We start from the raw sequence: 21,176 nt of genomic DNA, 5'->3' as shown, positions 1-21,176 counted from the left end.
TGAACAGGGATGTGCTGTGGCTACTACTTTCTCAGAACGTTTGTCGCTTCCTTGGATTTTGCTTTCATTTTTATGGCATTAATATCCTCGGAGTATTTCAACAAATCCTAAGATGGTTAGTTATCCACCATGTAAAGAATCATAAGGTGCTGACGTTACAGGCTTTACCCAAACGGAATAAAAGATGTGAACAGGGCAGGAGTCCATCTTACATCAACCCCTTCCTCGTTCCAAGCTCTTTTTTTCTCAGCCGAAGGGTCAGCAAAACGTCAGCACTTTGTGATTCTTCACGGCAGATAACTCTTTGAACCATTTCTTTCTTGGGTTTTCATCATCTTGAGCCACCAACGAAGTCTGCTAGTTTTGTGCCTAAATTAGGAAATACATTTATTACTAGAGGAATAATCTTTCAGCTCGTGCTGTATTCCTTACCTGAACATACCTTTCAAGTCACTAGAGGGCGTTAGACAGCAAGTTTACTTGCATAAATGGTGATAAACAATATTACTCGTGAAATCATTTTACATCAATGGTGATAAATAAACAACAATATAAAAATGATTATCAAATATTGATGTGAATATATATATATATATATATATATATATATATTAAAAAGCTTTGATAAATTTGTTAAGCAATATCAACTTGCTGAAGCTTAATGCAACTCACACCAACACACGCTGCATTTTGCACCCGATTCAATGGGAAAATGATTACGAACACCTGGTCTCATGAGGTTTTACACAATTGATCAAAACATTTCGAAGAGTAAAGCTTTCACACATATGCACATGATACACTCCCTTACATCACACCAACTAACCTCCGATACACACATTATTCATAGTACAAAGATCTTGGACACATGGAAAGTGATAAGGAACTTTTGACACGCCGCGACACAAGATTCGCTTCGACAGTGTTTGGTACCTGGCCTGGACGCACAAACAAGTGTAATAGAAACGATGCTGCCCTCTGGTAGTAATGCAGTACCCATCCAAATTCTAAACAGTGCAGTGAGACCACCTGCCTTCATCGCCACATGGCAATCTTGCTGGATGCTGGAAATGGCTAAGCTTGAAGCAATTATGAAGCAGAGTAACAGAGTTGTACAAACTTACCCCCATTGTTTCTTTTGGCAAAAGCAAAGGTTTTGCTTCTGTTATCTGTATCTCTTGCATCTCTCCAGCCATCGTTTCTGAAAAATAAAAATAAAGATGGGGGAAAAAAACCCACAACCTCAGTCACTTTCAATGCCAAGCAAGAAAAAAGGCAAACAGCTGCAATGGTCAATGTGATCCAGCGGATGGACCGTGAGCAATGCATTCCATCAGACAGTGAAGTGTGCAGCGCTTTGTTATGCCGGTCGGTCCCCCAAACGGTGCAGCAATATGATCGACACAAGCTCCAGTTTACCGAACAAAGACAGAAACGCCGAACACCGGAGCATGTTCGAAATACAAAAGCACCACTTAAACAAATTGCTTTCTGGAGCCAAGAGGACAGCCTTTGCTCATTTTCTTGACAGCTCCAATACCTAAAAGGCAAGATAACCACAACATGCAAGCACAATGCTACCTTCCAGATATGTATGCTGAATGGATATGAAAGCAGGGCAAGGAAACCTGGAAGGCAATTATTATTTTTAACTGGGAAGTACAGTTAAAAAAAAATAAAAAAAAGCTAAGCTACCCATAGTTTTGCAGAAGCCATAATAAGGGAAGGGAATACGAGTCAACCACAATGAGTGGACTAGCATCACATGTAGAACAGACATGGTGGAGCAGGGAGATTATCACACCATGAAAATCATTCAGGAGCAGACTGGGTTTTTAAAAGTGACAATTCAATAGCGACATGGCAGTTCTCCTGTGACCAACTTTGACCCCCTGAAGGTCTTAAGAAAAAAAAAAAAAAATCCATTAATCCAGCCTAAAAAGCCATAACAACATCTATTTTAACACATACTTTGAGCAGACACCAATCTATATTATACAAGCGTAACGCCTACGTCCCCCGTCGGTGAAGTGATGCGAGTTGACAAAGTGGCAGACGCAAGGCGGCCATCTTGGATTTTGACGTGGCGCCCCAATTTTCAATAGCGTTCTCCCTTGTGCATCGATACACCCACACACCAGATTATGTTAGTAGTTCGTTTATTTTTCAAGATATTTTGCTCACAAGGTTCAGACATACATATGGTGGCGGCCATCTTTGATTTTGACGTGGCGACCCAATTTTCAATGGCGTTTTTCCTTATGCCGAGATACACGCACACACCAGATTAGAAGTTGGTACTTCGCTTATTTTTCAAGATATTCCGCTCACAAGGTTCAGACATACATGGCGGTGGCCATCTTGGATTTTGACGTGGCGACCCAATTTTCAATAGCGTTCTCCTTTAGGCGTAGATACACCCACACACCAGATTATAAGTTAGTAGTTCGTTTATTTTTCAAGATATTCCGCTCACAAGGTTCAGACATACATGGCGGTGGCCATCTTGGATTTTGACGTGGCGACCCAATTTTCAATATCTTCCTTATGTGTAGATACACCCACACACCAGATTAGAAGTTGGTACTTCGCTTATTTTTCAAGATATTCAGCTCACAAGGTTCAGACATACATGGCGTCAGACATACATGGTGGCGGCCATCTTGGATTTTGACGTGGGTTGCACCCACACACCAAATTTGAATGCGGTCCTTCGCTTACACACGCACGTACGCATGCACGGACGGACGGACACATGGACGGAGGGGAAAACCATAGTCCCCCTTTCGCTCCGCGGTGCGACAGGGGACAAAAATGGAAGTGTCTGTCTGTCCCCAAACTACTCAGTTTTGGGGCTAGCCCCACCAAACCTTCTGTGGAACGTTTTGGGGTCCCAGTGGATGTTGCAAGATAGGTATGAGGTTTCATAAATTCCTCAATAAAATTATGATTTTGAAATACCTGGCCAATTATTGGCCAAAAATAGCCAATTATTGGCTCGATATGAACCTGATCCCAAATCCAGAAGTGAACAGATGATGACAATGGGCTGGTTTGATAACATATCAATACAATCTTGATTTAACACAGTATTTTGTTATAGTATTAATGTATGATTGGAACGATGCTGTTTGGAATGAAAATAGAGATCGAGTTTAAATATGAATGAGGAAATGACGTGAGAATTTCTATTTTCTAAATAGGTGTTGGCTTAGCGGTTAGGGTGCCAGCTTAGGATCCTGGGTTCGAATCCCGGTCGATCGCTGAACGCCAGGGGGGTTGACTCAGCCTGTCATCCTTCCGAGGTCGGCTAATTGAGTACCAGTTCACTGGTAATTCCCTGTTTGTCGTAAAAGGCGACAAACAGGGTTGGCGGCAGGAAGGGCATCCGGCCGTAAAACATTGCTTCAAAAAGGGGACCAACAACAAACAACAACAACCACGGTGCCCGAAAAAGGCCAACCCCCGCTTTGCGGGGAAAAATGGCCTCTAAAGGTGGTTTTTGGTTTTGTTTTTTGCGGAGTCGCCATATACAGATGCGCCATTGACTGGGTACAGAACCAGACGGGGTACGTTCTTTGCCCAAGTCATTCACAAACAGGCTGTCCATGTCTAACATTCGACTGAAGGTGGCACAGCAATGTGGAATTTATTGATTCATTGTTTAGCATTCACCATTTCTGCATTGTTTGCTTTTGGCTTCCCATCCGTGCATAGCATGGGTACCTCGCTACTCAAGTTGCATGCACATTTGGAAAATTAGTCCTGGCGGAAAACCCCCCAAAAGCTGCATCTCGGGTGAGATATAAACTCGGACCAGAAGGCGGTTGTGGAAACGGTGAAACACAATCGCAAGTTACCAAAGAAAGCAAAACGAAAGGTGGATTTGACATAGCTATGCAAAGGCAAGCAGAATTGCAAGCAGGGTTTGCAGTACAAAGTCAAACTAGAATGTTACTCTTCGACATCGCGGCGTCAATCAACATGCCTCTGCTCATGCTATTACATCATTTTACCAACTTGTACCAAGTTTCATTTAAATCCTTTCAGGTGTTCTCCAATATCACATTTTACATGACATGACCTCTAACGTTTGCTGCAGAAATCTAATCAGTTCATCTTTTCATCACAATATGTACTCGTACTAAGTTTGGTTAAAATCCAGTCACTGGATCAAAAGTTAGTGCAGCAACATAATTTTTACCAAACGGGACTTCTGACCTTTGGCCTATTGACCCCATAATTGAATCCGTTTATTTTGGTGTCATCATACATACTTGTACCAAGTTTGATTTGGTTCCCTTCAGCTGTTCTCAAATTATAGTGGGAACGAAAATCTATCATGGACGCACAGACAGACGGACAACCGGAAAACATACTGCATCTGGCGACTTAATCTGCGGAGGCATAGAAACATACGAAATGCTTGCTGCGAGTGGTGTGTGTAGACCAAAATCCACACAAGGAAGAAGTTGGCTCAAATGAGAAGATATGGCAAGACCTGAAAGAAAGAAAGCAAAGCACCCTATATATGAAAGGAGGTGATTATGAGGAGATCTGATGGAGAAGTTTAAAATAATGAAGGGTAGAGAGAAGTGCAGAAGGGTTTTCAGCAGAATGGATAGTGACAGGACCAGGAGCCATAGTCTGAGAGCAAAGAAGAAGAGAGGAAGGACTGCAGTAAGGCAGGTCTTTCAGTCAAAGTAGTCATCGGAAGGAATTATCTCGTTGGAAAGGTAGTGGCAGCAGAAACAGAATGGTAGGTATTGAGGTATGGATGGGTGATAAGTCGGTTTAAAGCTGTATTTAAACTAGCAACGGTACCCACCCTATGGGTGGGACTTCAATTGGGAGGCCCAAATGAAAAGGCAAAATATCAGAAAGTGAAGGCTTTTTAAAATTTTTAACGATTCATATAAACATCCGTTGAATCATATCACACGCAAATCATCAAAATCTAAACAGTACATGGTGCCCATTTTGAAAAAGATTGAATTCTGCAAAACGGAGGTGGCCGCTACACGTCTTTCTCAGTCGCACCTTTATGTGTGAAGAGTGCGCCCCGAATCTGCAACACGGAAGCGGCCGCTACACCTGTTTCTCAGTCACTTTGCACACGCTGCCATGTTACTTCGGAGCCGCACGTTTATATAGGAAGAGTTCGTCATGAGTCGATCTACTCTCTCCTGGTACATAGAATAAACAGTATTTGTAGAATTTCAACAAAAGCCACATCACTGTTCATATCGGTAAATATTATTCCATCGTGTTTGGAAAAACTGGAAAATTGGAAAACTTGGAAAAACAATATAGCCTATTTTACTCCCAGGGGTCCCACCCAAAATATCGTTGCGATCGGTTGAGCAGTTTTTGCGGTACCTTCGAACGGACGGACGGACATTTGGTGAATTATAGTAAGATTGAATGATATCTTCAAAATTATTGTTTTATTAAAATTCAAGTATAGTAAGACCCCAACATTCGCAAAGGATACGTTCCTGGAAAATGCCATAGATGTCGAATCCACAAATGTAAGGGCATTGTTTGAATTAGGGGTGGGGAGATGGGGGAAGTCTAGACTCATGGAAGAGCTATGACACAGAACAAACAAGAAAGAGCAATCAGAGATTGCAGACCCTCGCCAGAACTGTTTTTAATGGTTTTTAATGCTTTTGTGTTAAAGCAAATATGGTGGCCGAACCACATGACCGATGACGGCATCATTTTTATTTTATCCACCAATTTATCCCCAGATGATGCTAAACAAATTTAATCTTGATCGGATGAAGTTTTGTGCTTGTCGAATTATGACGTCATAATGGAGGCACCGATGACATCATCATTAACAAATGTTATTTCCCATGGAGAGTTCTTTACAATGAGCTATTTCTCAATTTTTCAAAGCAGTGCTTTCGGAGATAGAGGTGCAAATGTTTTTGGTTTTTCCAACATGGCGCCTGTACCACGTGACCTATGATGTCATAATTATCATTAAAAATGACAGGTGGAGGTGCACCTCTGGTGAAAATTTCCTGTCAATCAGACCAACAGTTGCAGAGAAAATCATATTTATTCTGTGCGGACAAACAAACAAACAGACTCAAATGCAATACCCACTCCTCTGGTGAGGGCAATAATGACGTAACATAAAGGGAACATCAGGATAAAGGGAAAAGGAAAACAGTAGGGAGGAGTGAGAAAATAGACTGACTGAGGTAACGATGAGGGGTAAGGGAGAAGACATAGGGTGGACAAGATGGATACGCAAGTAAAGTTTTTGGGAGGGGTGGGGTGATTTAACAGGTGTAGAAAAAAAAAACCACTTTGGATGGGGGATGACTTGAAATGGTGATGAACAGCTGTCCTGAAGACATGGAAGGAAGAATGAGATTGAAGAGCATGGAAGGTGGAGCCACAGGCATGGGACAAAACGAAAAGAAAAAGGAATAGATGAGTGGAGGTGTGCAGTGTTTCTGGATTTAGGCAGTTTCACGAGGTGGGGGTTGCTGATGGACCACGTGCGTCCTGCAGATACCGGAGGGGGGGGGGGGGGAGGACAAAATACGGAGAGGGCATAGGGTGCAAGTCTCGACAAGGCACGTCACCAGGTTTTAGAGGGAGGAGCTTGAAAATAAATAAATTAAAAGCTCATTCTTGAGACGAGGCAGAAGTTGTTTTCTCGCTCTTTAAAGTTGACACTTGTTGTGAGCTTTGTGGAATGATCTGAGGTTGTCTTCAGTTGGATATGACTGCCAGGAGGAGATTGCAAGTTGTTTTAAAACAACTACCTCACCATTGGATTCAGAACCCCAAGAGAGGGAGGATGGGTAAGATAATTGAAGATGAGATGGGATAAATCGGTGCATAAGAGAGCAGGTTTATGTGGAGGAATTCCCAGGCTGAATTTATATCAGTGGTGTTGGATATCGAAGACCAGTATTGATGTTTAAATAAATTAAAAAAATAAATAATGAAGCGTGAATGCAGAAGCAGGTCACATGTTACGGTCCGCGAATGTTGAGGTCCAACTGCATATACTTGAACACTCTGTGGGGAGTCCTCTTTTTCCCTTCAAAAGAGGTGAGGTCCAATGGCACCAAGCTTCTGCACTGCCGTGACCATTATACTTCTCCAGTCCTGTCCTCAGCCAACTCTCCCCACCTTACTGATGTCCCTCCTCAACTGTGGTCTACCTTTTCTCCTCATACATTGCTCCTTCAACCTACCTATTCCCTTTGCCATCCTCTCTTTCCATCCGCACCAAGTGTCCAGCCCATCTCAACCGGTATCTCATCAATCTCTGGGTCAAGCTCATCTGCACACCAATCTCCTCCCTCAGTTCCTCCATTCTCCTTCTATCCACCCTCTTCACTCCCACAATCCTCCTGACCCAGTTGTTCTTGCAAACCTGCAGACTCTGTTGTTGTCTCTGTCAGTGCCACAGTCTCCAGACGTAAACGTAGGCCAGCATTACACATGACATCAGAACCTTTCCTTTCAATCTCCTTGAAATCTTTGTCTGCCATTACACCCTTCACCTTCCTCCACACATTCAAACCCACATGAATCCTTCTGAGCACCTCTGCCTCAGACTTACCATCCCCGGTCACTGATCCCGTCAGATACTCAGCCCCATTTCCCTGTCTGATCTCCTTCACCTCTAACCTGATATTCATTTATTTTCTCTGCTGCACGGCCCACATCAGCCCAGTCTTCTCCTTAATCATCTTCACCTAATGTTTCCCAAATGCATCCTTCCATTCCCCCCAATACTTCATGCATCTCCCACACCCTCTCCACCACAACAGCATGATCATCCGCATACAACATCCTCACCTCATGTTCACCTTCCTGCTTCCCAGCTTCATCACCATGATAAACCCCGAGTGGGCTCAGTGCACTTCCTGCCTCAAAATTATGTTCACACTGAACTCCTTAAACATCCCAGGACCAACCAGAACACTTCCCTTCGTTTCCTTGTACATCCCCTTCCACCAACCTAACTGGTGCTTGCAGCACTCCCATCCATCTCAGTGTCGCAATCACCATCTCTTGGGACGGTGTCGTCTGCCTTCAATTCCACAAATCCAAATGCCATTTCATCTTGAACCTTCACAACCTCTTCTCCATAAGGTGAAAATGACCTGAAATCGAAAAATCAAAACCTGAGTGATTGTGCAGGCTATCAATTAGAAGGGCTGTATCAGGTTTCAGAGCAATCGTTTGGTAAATAAGGGATAAGAAGATCTGAAGTTTCAGGGGACAAGCCACCACACATCACACCTTGTAGTTAGCCAGTTAAGAGGAAGCATCGTTCATTTATTCAGGAAAGCACCAAATTTGGCACAGATGTAGTATGGACCTATACAATTGTTTTCCTGAGGGGTGCCCAAAAATTCAGAAAATTCAAAAAAATGTCCTGGATGCCGTGAAAAAGGGGAGAAAACGGGTATTGATTCGAACTGTAGATTCTGATATTGTGGTCTTGGCAATAGCACACTACTTTACCTACCAGTCACACGGTGTGGAGGAACTCTGGATTGCCATTGGCACTGGTAAAAGCTACCGCTACCTTGCCATCCATAAAATTGCCACCGGCCTTGGCCGCAGGAAGTCCGAGTCTTTGCCATTATTTCATGCCTTCACTGGCTGTGACAGTGTCATTTTTTGCCCAAATTGGGAAAAAGACAGCCTGGAAGGCTTGGGAGGCATACCCCAGCATCACGCAGACCTTTCATGCTCTTGCTTTTAGGCCATCTGTGGACGCTATTACTATGGAACTACAGAGCATAGAAAGATATGTTGCCATCCTCTATGACCGGACTACCGAGATAAAGACAGTGAATGACATGCGCCGACACTTGTTCACGAAGAAGGCAAGAACAATTAATCACATTCCCCCAACAGCAGACGCCTTCGAACAACACCTAAAACGTGCATGTTTTCAGGCTGGACACGTATGGAGTCAGGCACTTGTGCCCTACCCAGAACTTCCATCACCAGCTGATTGGGGCTGGATGAAAACAGGGACTTCTTGGACACCAATTTGGACCACAATACCACTGATACAGGAGGCATGTTCAGAGCTTACAAGCTGCCATTGTAAGTCGGCCTGCAAAAGCAACTGTAAATGCTCCAGGGCAAATCTGCCCTGCACATCAGTGTGACTGCGATGGACAGTGCTTGTAATACTACGCGTCTGTGCGAGAGCCTCCACCTTTCAAGTGCCCACAATATTTTAAGTTAAAACTGCAACTGTGTGTAACTTTGATTAATTAATACCATTCCATTGTTATCAGAGACCAATAAAACAATGTGCATCACTTGGAATTGAAATTTTACCTAAAATACTATGAGAAAAAAAAAAAAAAAAACACCTTTAGAGGCCATTTTTCCCCGCAAGCGGGGGTTGGCCTTTTTCGGGAACTCTGGTTGTTGTTGTTTTTCGGTCCCCTTTTTGAAGCAATGTTTTACGGCCGGATGCCCTTCCTGACGCCAACCCTTTTTGCCGCCTTTAACGACAAGCAGGGAATTACCAGTGAACTGGTACTCAATTTGCCAACCTCGGAAGGATGACAGGCTGAGTCAACCCCCCTGGCGTTAATTCAGCGATTGACCGGGATTCGAACCCAGGATCCTAGGATCCTAAGCCGGCACCCTAGCCGCTAGCCCAACACCAGGAATCCTGCTCCCTTCATTGCATGTTTTATGTGTCTGTGCACGTTTTCATGTTCAATGTGTTAGCTCTTACACGAGCCTCGATTCTGTATATTAAAAAAAAAAAAAAAAAAAATGGGCTGTGATTGTCTGTCCATCCGTCTGTCCGTTAACCTTTTTTGCTATTTTTGCTACTCCTCCCTATCACTACTCCTACCCAACACCAGGAGCAGGAATATGAGATTCAAGAAAAATGGAAACACCATGGCGGCCATCTTGAAATTAAAGATGGATGCCAATCTTTATGCAATTGATCCCATTGGATTCAGAGACCATGAAAACATGGGGTAAGACACTGGAACTGTGGTGTTATCGCTCATAGTATAGAAGTTATTGAGGGAAATAGGTCACAGAGGGCGGTCATGTTGAAATTCAATATGGCGGCCACCAGGGGTTCTGAATTTTTGGGCGCCCCTCAGGAAAACAATTGTACAGGTCCATACTACATCTGTGCCAAATTTGGTGCTTTCCTGAAAAAATGAACGATACGCCCTATTTTTCGGTCTTAACTGCCTGAAGTATTGGGAACCTGCATGATCCCAATTTGAAAAATACAAAATCCAACCGTCTAAGACCGAGTGATCCTGGAGATCATCGATTAGAAGGGTTGTATTGGGTTTCAGAGCAATTGGTTAGTAAACAAGGGATGAGTCGTGATCCTAAGTTTCAGGGGCAAGCCCTCTTGGGAGCCCCCATAATCCTAATTTGAAAAATACAAAATAATAAAGTCTATGACCGAGGAATCCTGCAGACCAAGTGGAAGGAGTGTCGGGTTTCAGAGCAACTGGTTGGTCAAAGGGTAACTACCCAGCCAACAATCCCTCCACCCCCTCCATCCTCGGAGCCCCCATGATCTGAAAATAAATAAATAAATAAATATCCAAGCCTGAGCGATTATGCGGGCTATAAAGTAGTAGGGCTGCATTAGGTTTCAGAGCAATCAGTTTGTAAATAAAGGCAGACCCGGGATCTGATGTTTGGGGGTTAACCCCACCATGGTCCCCATGATCCAAAATCGAAAAAATAAAAATACTCATAAAAATCGAAGCCTGAGTGATTGTGCAGGCTACTGTCTTGTATTAATGTGTCAAGTTGAAGAACAATCAGCCGGGTGATAAGGGAGGAGTAGCAAAAATAGCAAAAAAGGTTAACGGACAGACGGATGGACAGACAATCACAGCCCATTTTTTTTTTTTTTTTTTTTTTTTTTTTATATACAGAATCGAGGCTCGTGTAAGAGCTAACACATTGAACATGAAAACATGCACAGACACATAAAACATGCAATGAAGGGAGCAGGAGACAAGAGGGGGGGAGAGAGGGAAGCGCACAAGCACAACAGAAGAGAACAGGGACGTCGGTAGATCTGTGGAAGGGGGAGGGCTGGGGGAGGAAGTAGGGCTACACGGTATAAAGCAAATGAACACCGAGGAATTTCAGCATTTTACCCATTTTATAAAACACATTATACAAGTTCATCTCCTCAAGAATCGTGATATCGTTTTTGGCCCCATCTCTCAATTAAATGGTGAAGAATCACTTAAATTCTCTTATCCGAATCCAGATCTTCACCAAAACCGAATCAATTCATCCCTGTCAAGCATCCAATCTGTCTGAATGTGTCCATAACTTTTTGAGATATCCTGCTCACAGCCAAATGGGTGAATACCGTATAAACTCCACCCACATTTGGTGGCGGAGGTAACGATAAAGCATTTAATAATGGCAACCGTTTGAAACATTTGGGAATTCTCACAAACCTTGGAACAGATGGAGAAAAAAAATATTGGAATTGCAAGCAATTTATACTGGAATTAAATGGCAGTCATGAAAACAGAAAAGGCTTCTTTTCAGAGGTTTGAATTCTAAAAGGTGGATTGCAAGGCTGTGTAACCTCCACACAGAACTCTTATTCAGTAGGCATGAAGGAATGAAAAGGGATTGTAATTGGGGGTGGCAGTGCATCCCTGGGCTTACAAACCCCAGTTATGCCGACGGTGCTGAATCAATAGCAGATTCAGAGCAACGAAAGAGAACATTGATGGCAGTGAATTGATAAGGCAAACATAGAATGTAGATAAACAAAGGAAACAAAAGAATGTTGATAAGTAAAAAGAAAGTTAGTCCAGTACATGAAATCACTGGAAATGCACAGAGATTAGAAGAAACGGAAAAGTTTGTAAAGCCTGCCATTTGATGAGCACGAATGGGGAATGGTGCACAGGAATCAGATAGGGAATAGAGATAGCTCGGAGCGTTTTCACAAGCATGAGTACGAGGTTGAGGTCTCCAGACAAATGACCACATGAAAGGATAAGAATAATACCACCTTCAAATGCCCCAATTATTCCAACTATATTGTGGAGTTGTACAAGGAAAGTCTTTCACAAACCTTTCACGACTGAAGGTGCTTTGAGCAGGAATTCCAAATTTCTTGAGTTCCGACAACAACTCGTCTACTTTTAGTCAGAAGACACCGTGGGATCGTTAACAAAAACCAACGCCAGTGAACGGACATGCAGTTTAACGCCCGTCCGAAGTGAGGACGGCGCACCGATAAAACGCCCTGCCTGCAAAACACCAATTTGATGGTTTCGAGTCCGGACGGGGACTGAACCCAGACCAGACAGCGAAGACCAGTGCACTACCTCGACAACATTGTAGAATCCAATTCTTTATTCAAACAGTAAAACAGCTGTTCACCACCATCTCTTATCTTCCCCCATCCAAAACCTTGATCTTTTTTACCCCCGCTAATTCACCCCAGATCCACTTTGTTGAAATTCCAACTTCTTTCCTGGAAGTCCTTGCAGTGCCCATATGTTTTATACCTCTCCCACCTCCCCCCCCCAAGCCCTCTCCCTCCCACAGATCTCTCGATGTCCCTGCTCTCAAATGTTGTGTTTGTGTGCTCCCCTCTCTCTCCCCATCTTGTCTACCACTCCCCTTATTATATGTTTTATGTGTCGGTTTGACTTTTTGTGTGATTAATGTTAGCTCTTTCACGAGCCTCGATCTTGTATACAAAAAAAAAGAAAAAAAAAATGTGCTGTTTAAAGCAGCTTGTCAAAATGGTGATGGGGGGGGGGGGGGGTCATCAGAAGGTACTACCACAACCAGCCACACCTGTGCAAACAAATCTCAGCACAGACAAGAGTACTTTTCCACACCAGTATCAGTCATTCACCCCTCCCTCCCACCTACCCAACACTACCACCACCAATGGCGGGCAAGTTTCCCAATGACATTAGAACAGCAGTCGTAACATTGTTCTGAAACTTTTTGAAAAAGGCAAACACCTTGATTATCATCTTGGTCATGGTTTAACCCTTCAGCTCTCTGGCATGTACAAATGTCATGTCAATGAATCGGACAACGTAATGAAATCTGTCTTGGGCTTTGTCCTCATGGTGGAAACGGCTTCAGGCAACTTTCTCTTACCCAAACAAACTATCGAACAGTCATTAGTTATAATAACACATCATTAGTTTCATAGTCTCATTAGAATTACATTTCAGGGTTATATTTATAACATTAGATGAAGAAACTATGTTCTTCTTCCCTTCATGGCAGAAAAATGTCCACATATGTGAGCGAACGATGGAATGCGCAAGCACATGCACCCCCTCCCCCTTGCTCATTTCTTTTCCATTTCTATTCCCTCAATTCTCACCTCCATCCCACCACGACACCCCACCCCCATCTTTTTCACCTGGAAAATGAGGTCAATTCCACTTTTAGAGTTGCTGGAAAATATAAACTTTCCTCCTTCAAGGTGTTTCCAATTCCTTAATATCTCTTCCTGGTTACTCCCTCCTCCGGTATGATAGAACTGAACCACGTCCTGGGTGTGTGGTTGCTATCTTTACAAAAAAAAACTCTTCCCCACTCTCCTTGCACTGCCCTTTCTCCAACCCACCCTCCGGAGTACCTCTGGCTACGGCTTCCCTTCCGCTCCCACCTTTTGTTCATGTGTGTCAAACAATCCTCCAAACAGTGATGACTCAGTTTACATCTCGCTGTCTGACAACATGGACCAACTTCTATCCCCTCATCCCAACTCGCTCTTCCTCATATGTGGCGACTTCAACTGTCATCATGCCAGCTGGCTGGGAGTGGGTACCTCTCTCACCAGCTACGGCACCTCAGCAAAGGACTTTTGCGACTAACTGTTAAACTCCCAAAATCAAGACTCTCTGCTCACCTTCACTCCTTCATTCCTCTTTTCTCCCACCTCTGGAACAAACACCCTCACTCTTTAATCCCACTCCGCCCTCCAGGTCTTTAAAACAGCTGTTCACCACCATCTCTTATCTTCCCCCATCCAAAACCTTGATCTTTTCTACACCCACTAATTCACCCCAGATCCACTTTTTTGAAATACCGACTTCATTCCTGGAAGTCCTTGCAGTGTCCATGCGTTTTATCCCGTGTACCCCGCCCCAGCCCTCGCTCTTCAACAGATCTCCCGATGTCCCTGTTCTCCATTGTTGTTGTGCTTCCCTCTCTTTCTCCCTTTTGTCACCCGCTCACTTTATTACTTGATTTATGTACTGTATTTATGTTTTTATGCGTTTTATGTGTTAGCTCTTCGACGAGCCTCGACTTTGTATACAAAATAAATAAATAAGAAGACGTCATGCGGAGCACGATACTTGCAAAATCTGCCCCCCCACCCCCAAGAAAAAAAAATTCCATTGATACAGCAAATGGTCCATTTCATCAAGATTAAAATTGACAATCTTGATCAAAGCTCAGGTCAACAGGAAGAAAAGTGACGATTTTTCAGATGAAAAACGATGATTTTGTAAGGTTGACCTTGAGTTGACCTTTGACCTTTTGACCTCGAAAATAGTTAGTTTCCCTATTTAGTGACAATGTGCAAATGCTGTTCAATTTTCAAGTCAATCAGATGAAAATGCTGTTCAATTTTCAAGTCAATCAGATGAAAATTGAGGATTATAAAAACTTGGCCAATGTTGACCTCAAAAATAGTCGGTGGTTGAATTCAGTGACCAGATATGTAAATCCTCTTAGAATTTCAAATCCATCAAATGAAAATTGGTGATTTTAAAATTCGGCCTATGTTGACCTTTTGGCCTATGTTGACCTAAATTATAATTTGTGGCTGAATTCAGTGACCAGATATGCAAGTCATCTTCAAATTTCAAGTCAATCGGATGAAAATTGAGGATTTTAGAAATTTGGCCTATGTTGACCTTTTGGCCTTTTGACCCCAAAAACAATAGGCTTCTCAATTGGGACGACCTATACAACTTGAAGTTTTGTGACGATCGGTTTAGAAGTGTGACCTTTAGGCCGGTGACAGACAAACAGACAAACAGACAAACAGACCCACAAACGCAACCGACCAATACACTTGAAAAATCTTCGATTTTGCAAGTAAAAAAGCAAATCCAGCTAATAGTTTTCGAACAACAAACCTCTTTCTTCCATTACTTGCACCAATAACGACCGAGACAAGAACGAACCATTACTCGACTAACCAAAAAGCAATGGCAAACAACGATGTCCATTTCAACGGCTGATAGGCCGTTCAATGAACCGTTGAACCGCTGATAGACCGTTCAAATTGAACTCCATTCAATGTACAATGTGCGCTGAGTGGGTTCATCAAAAATGTAGCGGTCTGAGAGGGTCATTAACCAGTGTGGCAGCTACATTCAAATGTAAGGTGTGCACAGAGGGAGCTGCAGATGGAGGAAATGTCGAGTTGGATCTTGGAGACGGCATGAAGCTGGAAGGTGTGAAAACATTTTGCTACCTCGGAGACATGCTGAATGGAGAAGGTGGATCAGACTCGGCAACGGTTGCTAGAGTGAGATGTGCATGGAAGAAGTTTCGGGAACTGAGTGGCGTGCTGATGAGGAGGGGAGTGTCGTTGAAGCTGAAGGGAAAGGTGTATGCTGCATGTGTGAGAAGTGTTATGATTTATGGGAGCGAGACATGGGTAATGAACGTAGAGCAGCAACGAAGGCTGGAAAGGGTGGAAATGCGAATGGTTCGATGGATGTGCGGAGTATCGTTGAGAGAGAGGAAGACAAATGATGAAATGCGAAAAATGATGGGAATAGAGCCTGTGATTGATGTTGTGAAGAGGAACAGGTTGAGATGGTTTGGTCATGTGTTGAGGAAGGATGAAAGTGACTGGTTGAGGAGAGTGATGGAAATGAATGTAGAAGGAAGTAGAGGACGGGGAAGACCGAGAAAGACTTGGCTAAAGATGGTGGAAGAAGAAATGCGGGCAAGGGGGTTAACAAGGAGAGATGCAGAAAATAGGGCAAGATGGAGAAGATTGTCATGGGGACCGCAAGGCTAACCCCCGCTCTAGCAGGGAAAATGGCCTTAAAATGCATGTTGTTGTTGTTGTTGTTGTATACGCCCATTATATCTCGAGCATTTCACGAATGGGATACAGATTATGTCCTCAAAGTTGATGACCCATGAGAATGGCTTTGCACAGCAATCATTACCAGCACGTAGAGCGTGTACAGATGAGGTCCAAGTAACCTGCATCAAGAGAAAGGAAAACAGCGGCTTCTGTAATTTACAGGTAATCGAGGGGCTCTGGTGAGATGCTCTCAGGTTTACCTGCAAAACCGGAGCACAGGTTTTTATTGCAGCGGACGGGTGGGACCCTCAAAAGCCATCATCAAGATGAGATCTTTTTTATTTTTTTACGTTTTTATGGAAATTCCATCTCGGTTTCCAATCCTGACCCTCATGCTCAATTGTGCAGCCACACATGAGAACAGCCTCCCCTGCAATAAAACTCGACAGGTTTTCAATAGAAATAAACATTGTAAACGCGGCAGGTCGAGTGTTTTGAAAGACTATTCAAACAAGAAAAGAAAACCCATATCAGGTCCCACGGAGCCTGGCCTGCAAGTTAAGAAACACAAACATTGCAACATTATCGAGTGACGTGTAACTAACGCAAGCAACGCATCTTCAAACAGAGCGAAAGTTATTTACAATTCTTGCACACATCGGACAAAAGCAAGGTTGTAATTAAAGATAAGGTCATCGACAAGAACACCTGTTGAACCAACCCTCTCGATGCAACGCTCTTTTTTCTCTCTCTCTCCAAAAAGCCACGTTGAAGACAATCTTTTGCACAAAAGCAAGGTACCAAGTGAGTTCTATCCTTTTTAGACATTTGACAATGCGACTCATCAGCAGATGCCTTATATTGCAAGGAACTTCGATTTGGGGGTGGCCATTGGATGAATATGAATGAATGATCGTTTTAAGGCCATTTTACCCGCTAGAGCGGGGGTTAGCCTTGCGGGGCCGATGACAATCATGGTTCCCTGTTTGAGGCAACGTTTTTATGGCCGGATGCCCTTCCTGACGCCAAACCTTGGTCGCCTCTTACGATGTGCAGGGATACGGTGTACCTATTCTAAACCGGGGTACACACCGTGATCATTCATCCCAGCAAGCTGGTACTCAATTTGCCGACCTCGGAAGGATGACAGGCTGAGTCAACCCCCCTGGCGTTAATTCAGCGATCGATCGGGATTCGAACCCAGGATCCTAGGATCCCAAGCCGGCACCCTAACCGCTAAGCCAACACCAGGCCACTAGGCCCATAAAAGACTGCGAAATGGTTGCCAACCTCTGACCATTACAGCAACGTAGCTGGTTAATGGTGCCATTCGTGGCAAGGTGCCCAGAGCAAAAAAATCAGTAAAATAACTAGAGCTTCCAGGGAAGCAGAACTCAACTGAAATGACTGGGCAACTTTAAAGTAGGTCAGTTGTCTGTACTAGATTTGACAAATGAAAAGCCAACAACCTTGTGTAATAATTTTAAGGTCCTTGTATCCTTGTGTGGTAAGTCTCACACACCAAGTTTGATCAAAATCCATAAATATTTGTGGACGTTAAAGTCTTAACGTCGTTTCGGAGCTGAAAACAATATGGAGGCCATTTTGTGATGGATCGGGTCAGAATGCAATAGCAACCTACCTTGTGTGGTAAGGGTTAAACATTCGAAGTTTGATCAAAATCTGTTAATATTTGTGGACGCCAGAGTGTTAACGTTGTTTTCATGACCAAAAATAAAATGATCGCCTAAGTCCGCCATTTTTCAACGGATCGGGCTGAAATGTAATACCAACCTGGTCCTTGGGGTAAGGATGCTGCATGTCAAGTTTGATCAGAATCGGTCGATATCTGTGGATGCTGGAGTGTTAACGTCGAAAAGTTAACGGACGACAGACGACGACAGACAACGGACGCCGGATGGTTCAGTATGTGCGCCCAGTTGTTAAAAATGAAAACAAACCGAGCTATTTATTTATTTCAAATACAGGCAGCGAAGGGCTCATGGGCAAAGAGAAACCAGTGGGAAGACAAATGGATGAATCAAATCACATGGAAACAACATTGGACTCAGCCAGGTGAGAGATAAAAAAGAGGAATTCAATCATTCATTTTGGATGCAGCAATTGGTTGCTGGATTGCACACTTGCTCAAGGGTGTGGCTGTGCCGCTGACACAGTGCCCCCTGTAGTTCACAGCAGGATTTGCAAATTATTCACGGTGTTAGTGACTGCTCGCCGACTCTTCGCGAAGCATATTGGATCTTTAGCGCCCACCAACTAATGCCGGGCAGACGGACGCCAAATTTAATGTCCGTCTGAGGGACGGCACAAACATTGATAACTGCACAAAGCCTGTGAAACACCCGGATAACAATTTATATCTGGGTCGAGATGCAAACCCAGGATAGACACCTTAAAAGGGGAAGAGTGCGTACTTCTGGAGCCGAGAACACCCTGCCAGGCTAAAAGAGGTGAGTATTGAGTTTACACTCGTGGAAGGTAAAGGGTCAACTTACAACCATCCTCTCATACATGGTCGAGCACAGGACATTCCCCAGAGTTATCGGTGAACTAATAGGTGAAAGAATAAAGGGTGAACTGCTGGCTGCACAAATGGATTAATTCGCTCCTGATTCTTAAGTTTGTGGAATAGTCTTCCTGCATCCATAGTCTCATCCTCTTCACTTCTGTCTTTCAAAAGTTCTGCCACCAAAGGTGGATGGAGGGTGTGTTTTCACCCATTTGTCTATCTGGAGCAAGATATAACAAAACGTTATAGACAGATTCAGATGAAACCTGGTGGACAGATTGTGTGTGTGAGACGTGGCCAAATTGATTAGATTTTGGTGAAGACAAATTTTTAAGCTTCTAACAGCTTCAGCATTGAGAGATGGGGCCAAAAACGATATGCAGCATGTCATTTCAAAAAGTTGTGGACAAGTTATGACAAAACCTGGTGGATGAGTTGGGTATGTGACAAGAACAAGCAGATTAGATTTTGGTTCAGGTCCAGATACAGATACAGATACAGATACAGATACAGCCCACCAGTGGGATACAAAGACAAAACTGCTCAGCCTGGGGGAGGTATGCGCTTTGCTGAGTGCCATTCTAGTTATTGGTGGATGTTCATCCCACCCCCACCAAGCACCACAATACCCCTCAGTTGTTTAGGAACATGCTGCCTTTTGTCATTTATTTAATACACATATGAGCGCACACATACACACAAAATAAATTGAAAGATTGTAGATCAAAACCTTTGGAACGAAACATAGAGCCCATTTGCCTTTGGCATTCTCCAAACTTTAAACGGGAATAGCGGCAGCGAGCGTGATAACATTCCTGCACTGTATGCGGAGAATTTAAAGAATATAAAACACAAATTACTGTCAAAATAAAAATTTAAGAGACATCTCGATTCCATTTACAGGCCTTTCGTAGAGGACAGGCTGTAGAAAAGAGGTCACAATCGCTAAGCGGCCAAAATACAGATCCGCACCGTACTCGAGCAACAAAGCATGAGATGTCAAGCTTTAGATGTTGCACAAAAAGCATAATCTGATGTGCCCATTGGATCAAAAGTAGAATTCAAAGTCCAATCACGTTACAACCTCCCACCCAAAATGGTACTACGACAACCGGCAGACTGCAGAGCCGAGCGGCTTCTCAAGCCTGCGATCGCATACATGCACAACGTTCTCACAAAGCTTGGGTCAGAAAATGACGCAACACAAAACCATTTCATACACCTGCAATAAGTCACGTAGTCATGGAACTTCAGCAGAACAGTTGTGCAATGCTACAATTGTTAAATAAATTGCTGAAATGTCATTTTAAACTCTCACCTGAAATGAGATGGCAAATTACACTTCCACGTCTCTCCTTCCCCAACACCCAACCCTTGCCCTCTTAAATAATAATAATAATTCATTTATTTTGTATAGCGCTTTTCAAGAAGCCCAAAGGCGCTTTGACAGAGTGGAAAACATAATGCATAACAAAACATGAAAACAACAATTGCAAAAAGACAAGAATCAATAGGGAAATATTTAAAGCAAAAGGAGGGAGAAGGAGAAGAGATAGTCAGGGGTTAAATGCTGTGGGTTGAATGTTGAATGCAGTGTTGAACAGGTGGGTCTTTAGTGATGTTTTGAATGTGGTGAGTGAGGAGGAGTCTCTGATGGTGTGAGGTAGTGAGTTCCAGAGGGTGGGAGCAGCGATGGAGAAGGCCCTGTCCCCCCAGGATCTGAATTTGGTCCGGATGGAGGGGGTCAGGAGGTTGGTACCAGCAGAGCGGAGGTTGCGGGTGGGAGTGTGCCTGGAGAGGAGGTCAGCCAGGTAGGATGGGGCCAGGTTATGGAGGGCTTTGTATGTCAAGAGGAGGATTTTGTACTGGATTCTCTGGGGGATGGGGAGCCAGTGAAGCTTGTAAAGGACGGGGGTGATGTGGTCACGGGTCCGGGAATGGGTGAGTAGACTGGCAGCGGAGTTCTGAATGTATTGGAGTTTATTGGTGATTTTTGAGGGTGAACCATAGAGGAGGCTATTGCAGTAGTCCAGACAGGACTCTCAAATAAGCCCCCTTCCCAAGTCTCAAGCTTGTAACAGATCCCCCGTAAGGAATTTTGATTTTTCTTCCTTCAAATGAAACCTCATGCCCACCTCTTCATCTATCTATAATTCCAGTAATCTCTGTGTGTCTGTGTGTCTGTGTGTCTGTGTGTCTGTGACCGCTGTTTCTCGACAACCACGGGTCCGATATACTTTAAACTTGCCAGGTATATTGCTGGGGACCCGAGGATGTGCCTTTTCAAGGTTTGTAATTAATCGGACAAGTACTTACCGAGCTATGTCCAAAAAACGCTTCAACCAATCAGAGAGCAGCGAGCTATCACGTGTGCCGAACGTGGCGATCAGACTCTGCCTCGGACGGCACATTTGACAGCGTATTCATTTATTTCACGTTGGAAAACTATGTTGCCGTTAAACTATGTTTTAAAACGAATTCAAACTGCGATTAAATTAAAACGATTCATCGTAACTGCGATTTGCGAACTTCCGGACAGTGACGACTTCACTTCCGGCAGCCAATCACAGAACGCTT

General features: G+C 43.7%; 1 protein-coding gene across 4 annotated transcripts in view; it reads right to left on the bottom strand.

The window, feature by feature from the left end:
* Positions 1-21,176, bottom strand: part of LOC137427133 (protein NDRG3) — a 210,868-nt gene that overhangs the window by 144,301 nt on the left and 45,391 nt on the right. For all 4 annotated transcript variants that reach the window (XM_078778672.1, XM_068116325.2, XM_078778673.1 and 1 more), the window contains exon 2: positions 1,125-1,201. In XM_078778672.1, coding sequence (XP_078634798.1) covers positions 1,125-1,196 — 72 coding nt within the window. In that variant the 5' untranslated portion in view covers positions 1,197-1,201. The remainder of the gene's footprint in view (positions 1-1,124; positions 1,202-21,176) is intronic.

This window comes from Myxine glutinosa, chromosome 5 (assembly GCF_964187855.1).
Source record: "Myxine glutinosa chromosome 5, kmMyxGlut1.1, whole genome shotgun sequence".
In the NCBI taxonomy this organism is placed as follows: Eukaryota; Metazoa; Chordata; class Myxini; order Myxiniformes; family Myxinidae; genus Myxine; species Myxine glutinosa.
The sequence above is the reverse complement of the archived record's forward strand: the minus strand, read 5'-3'. Positions and strand labels throughout refer to the sequence as shown.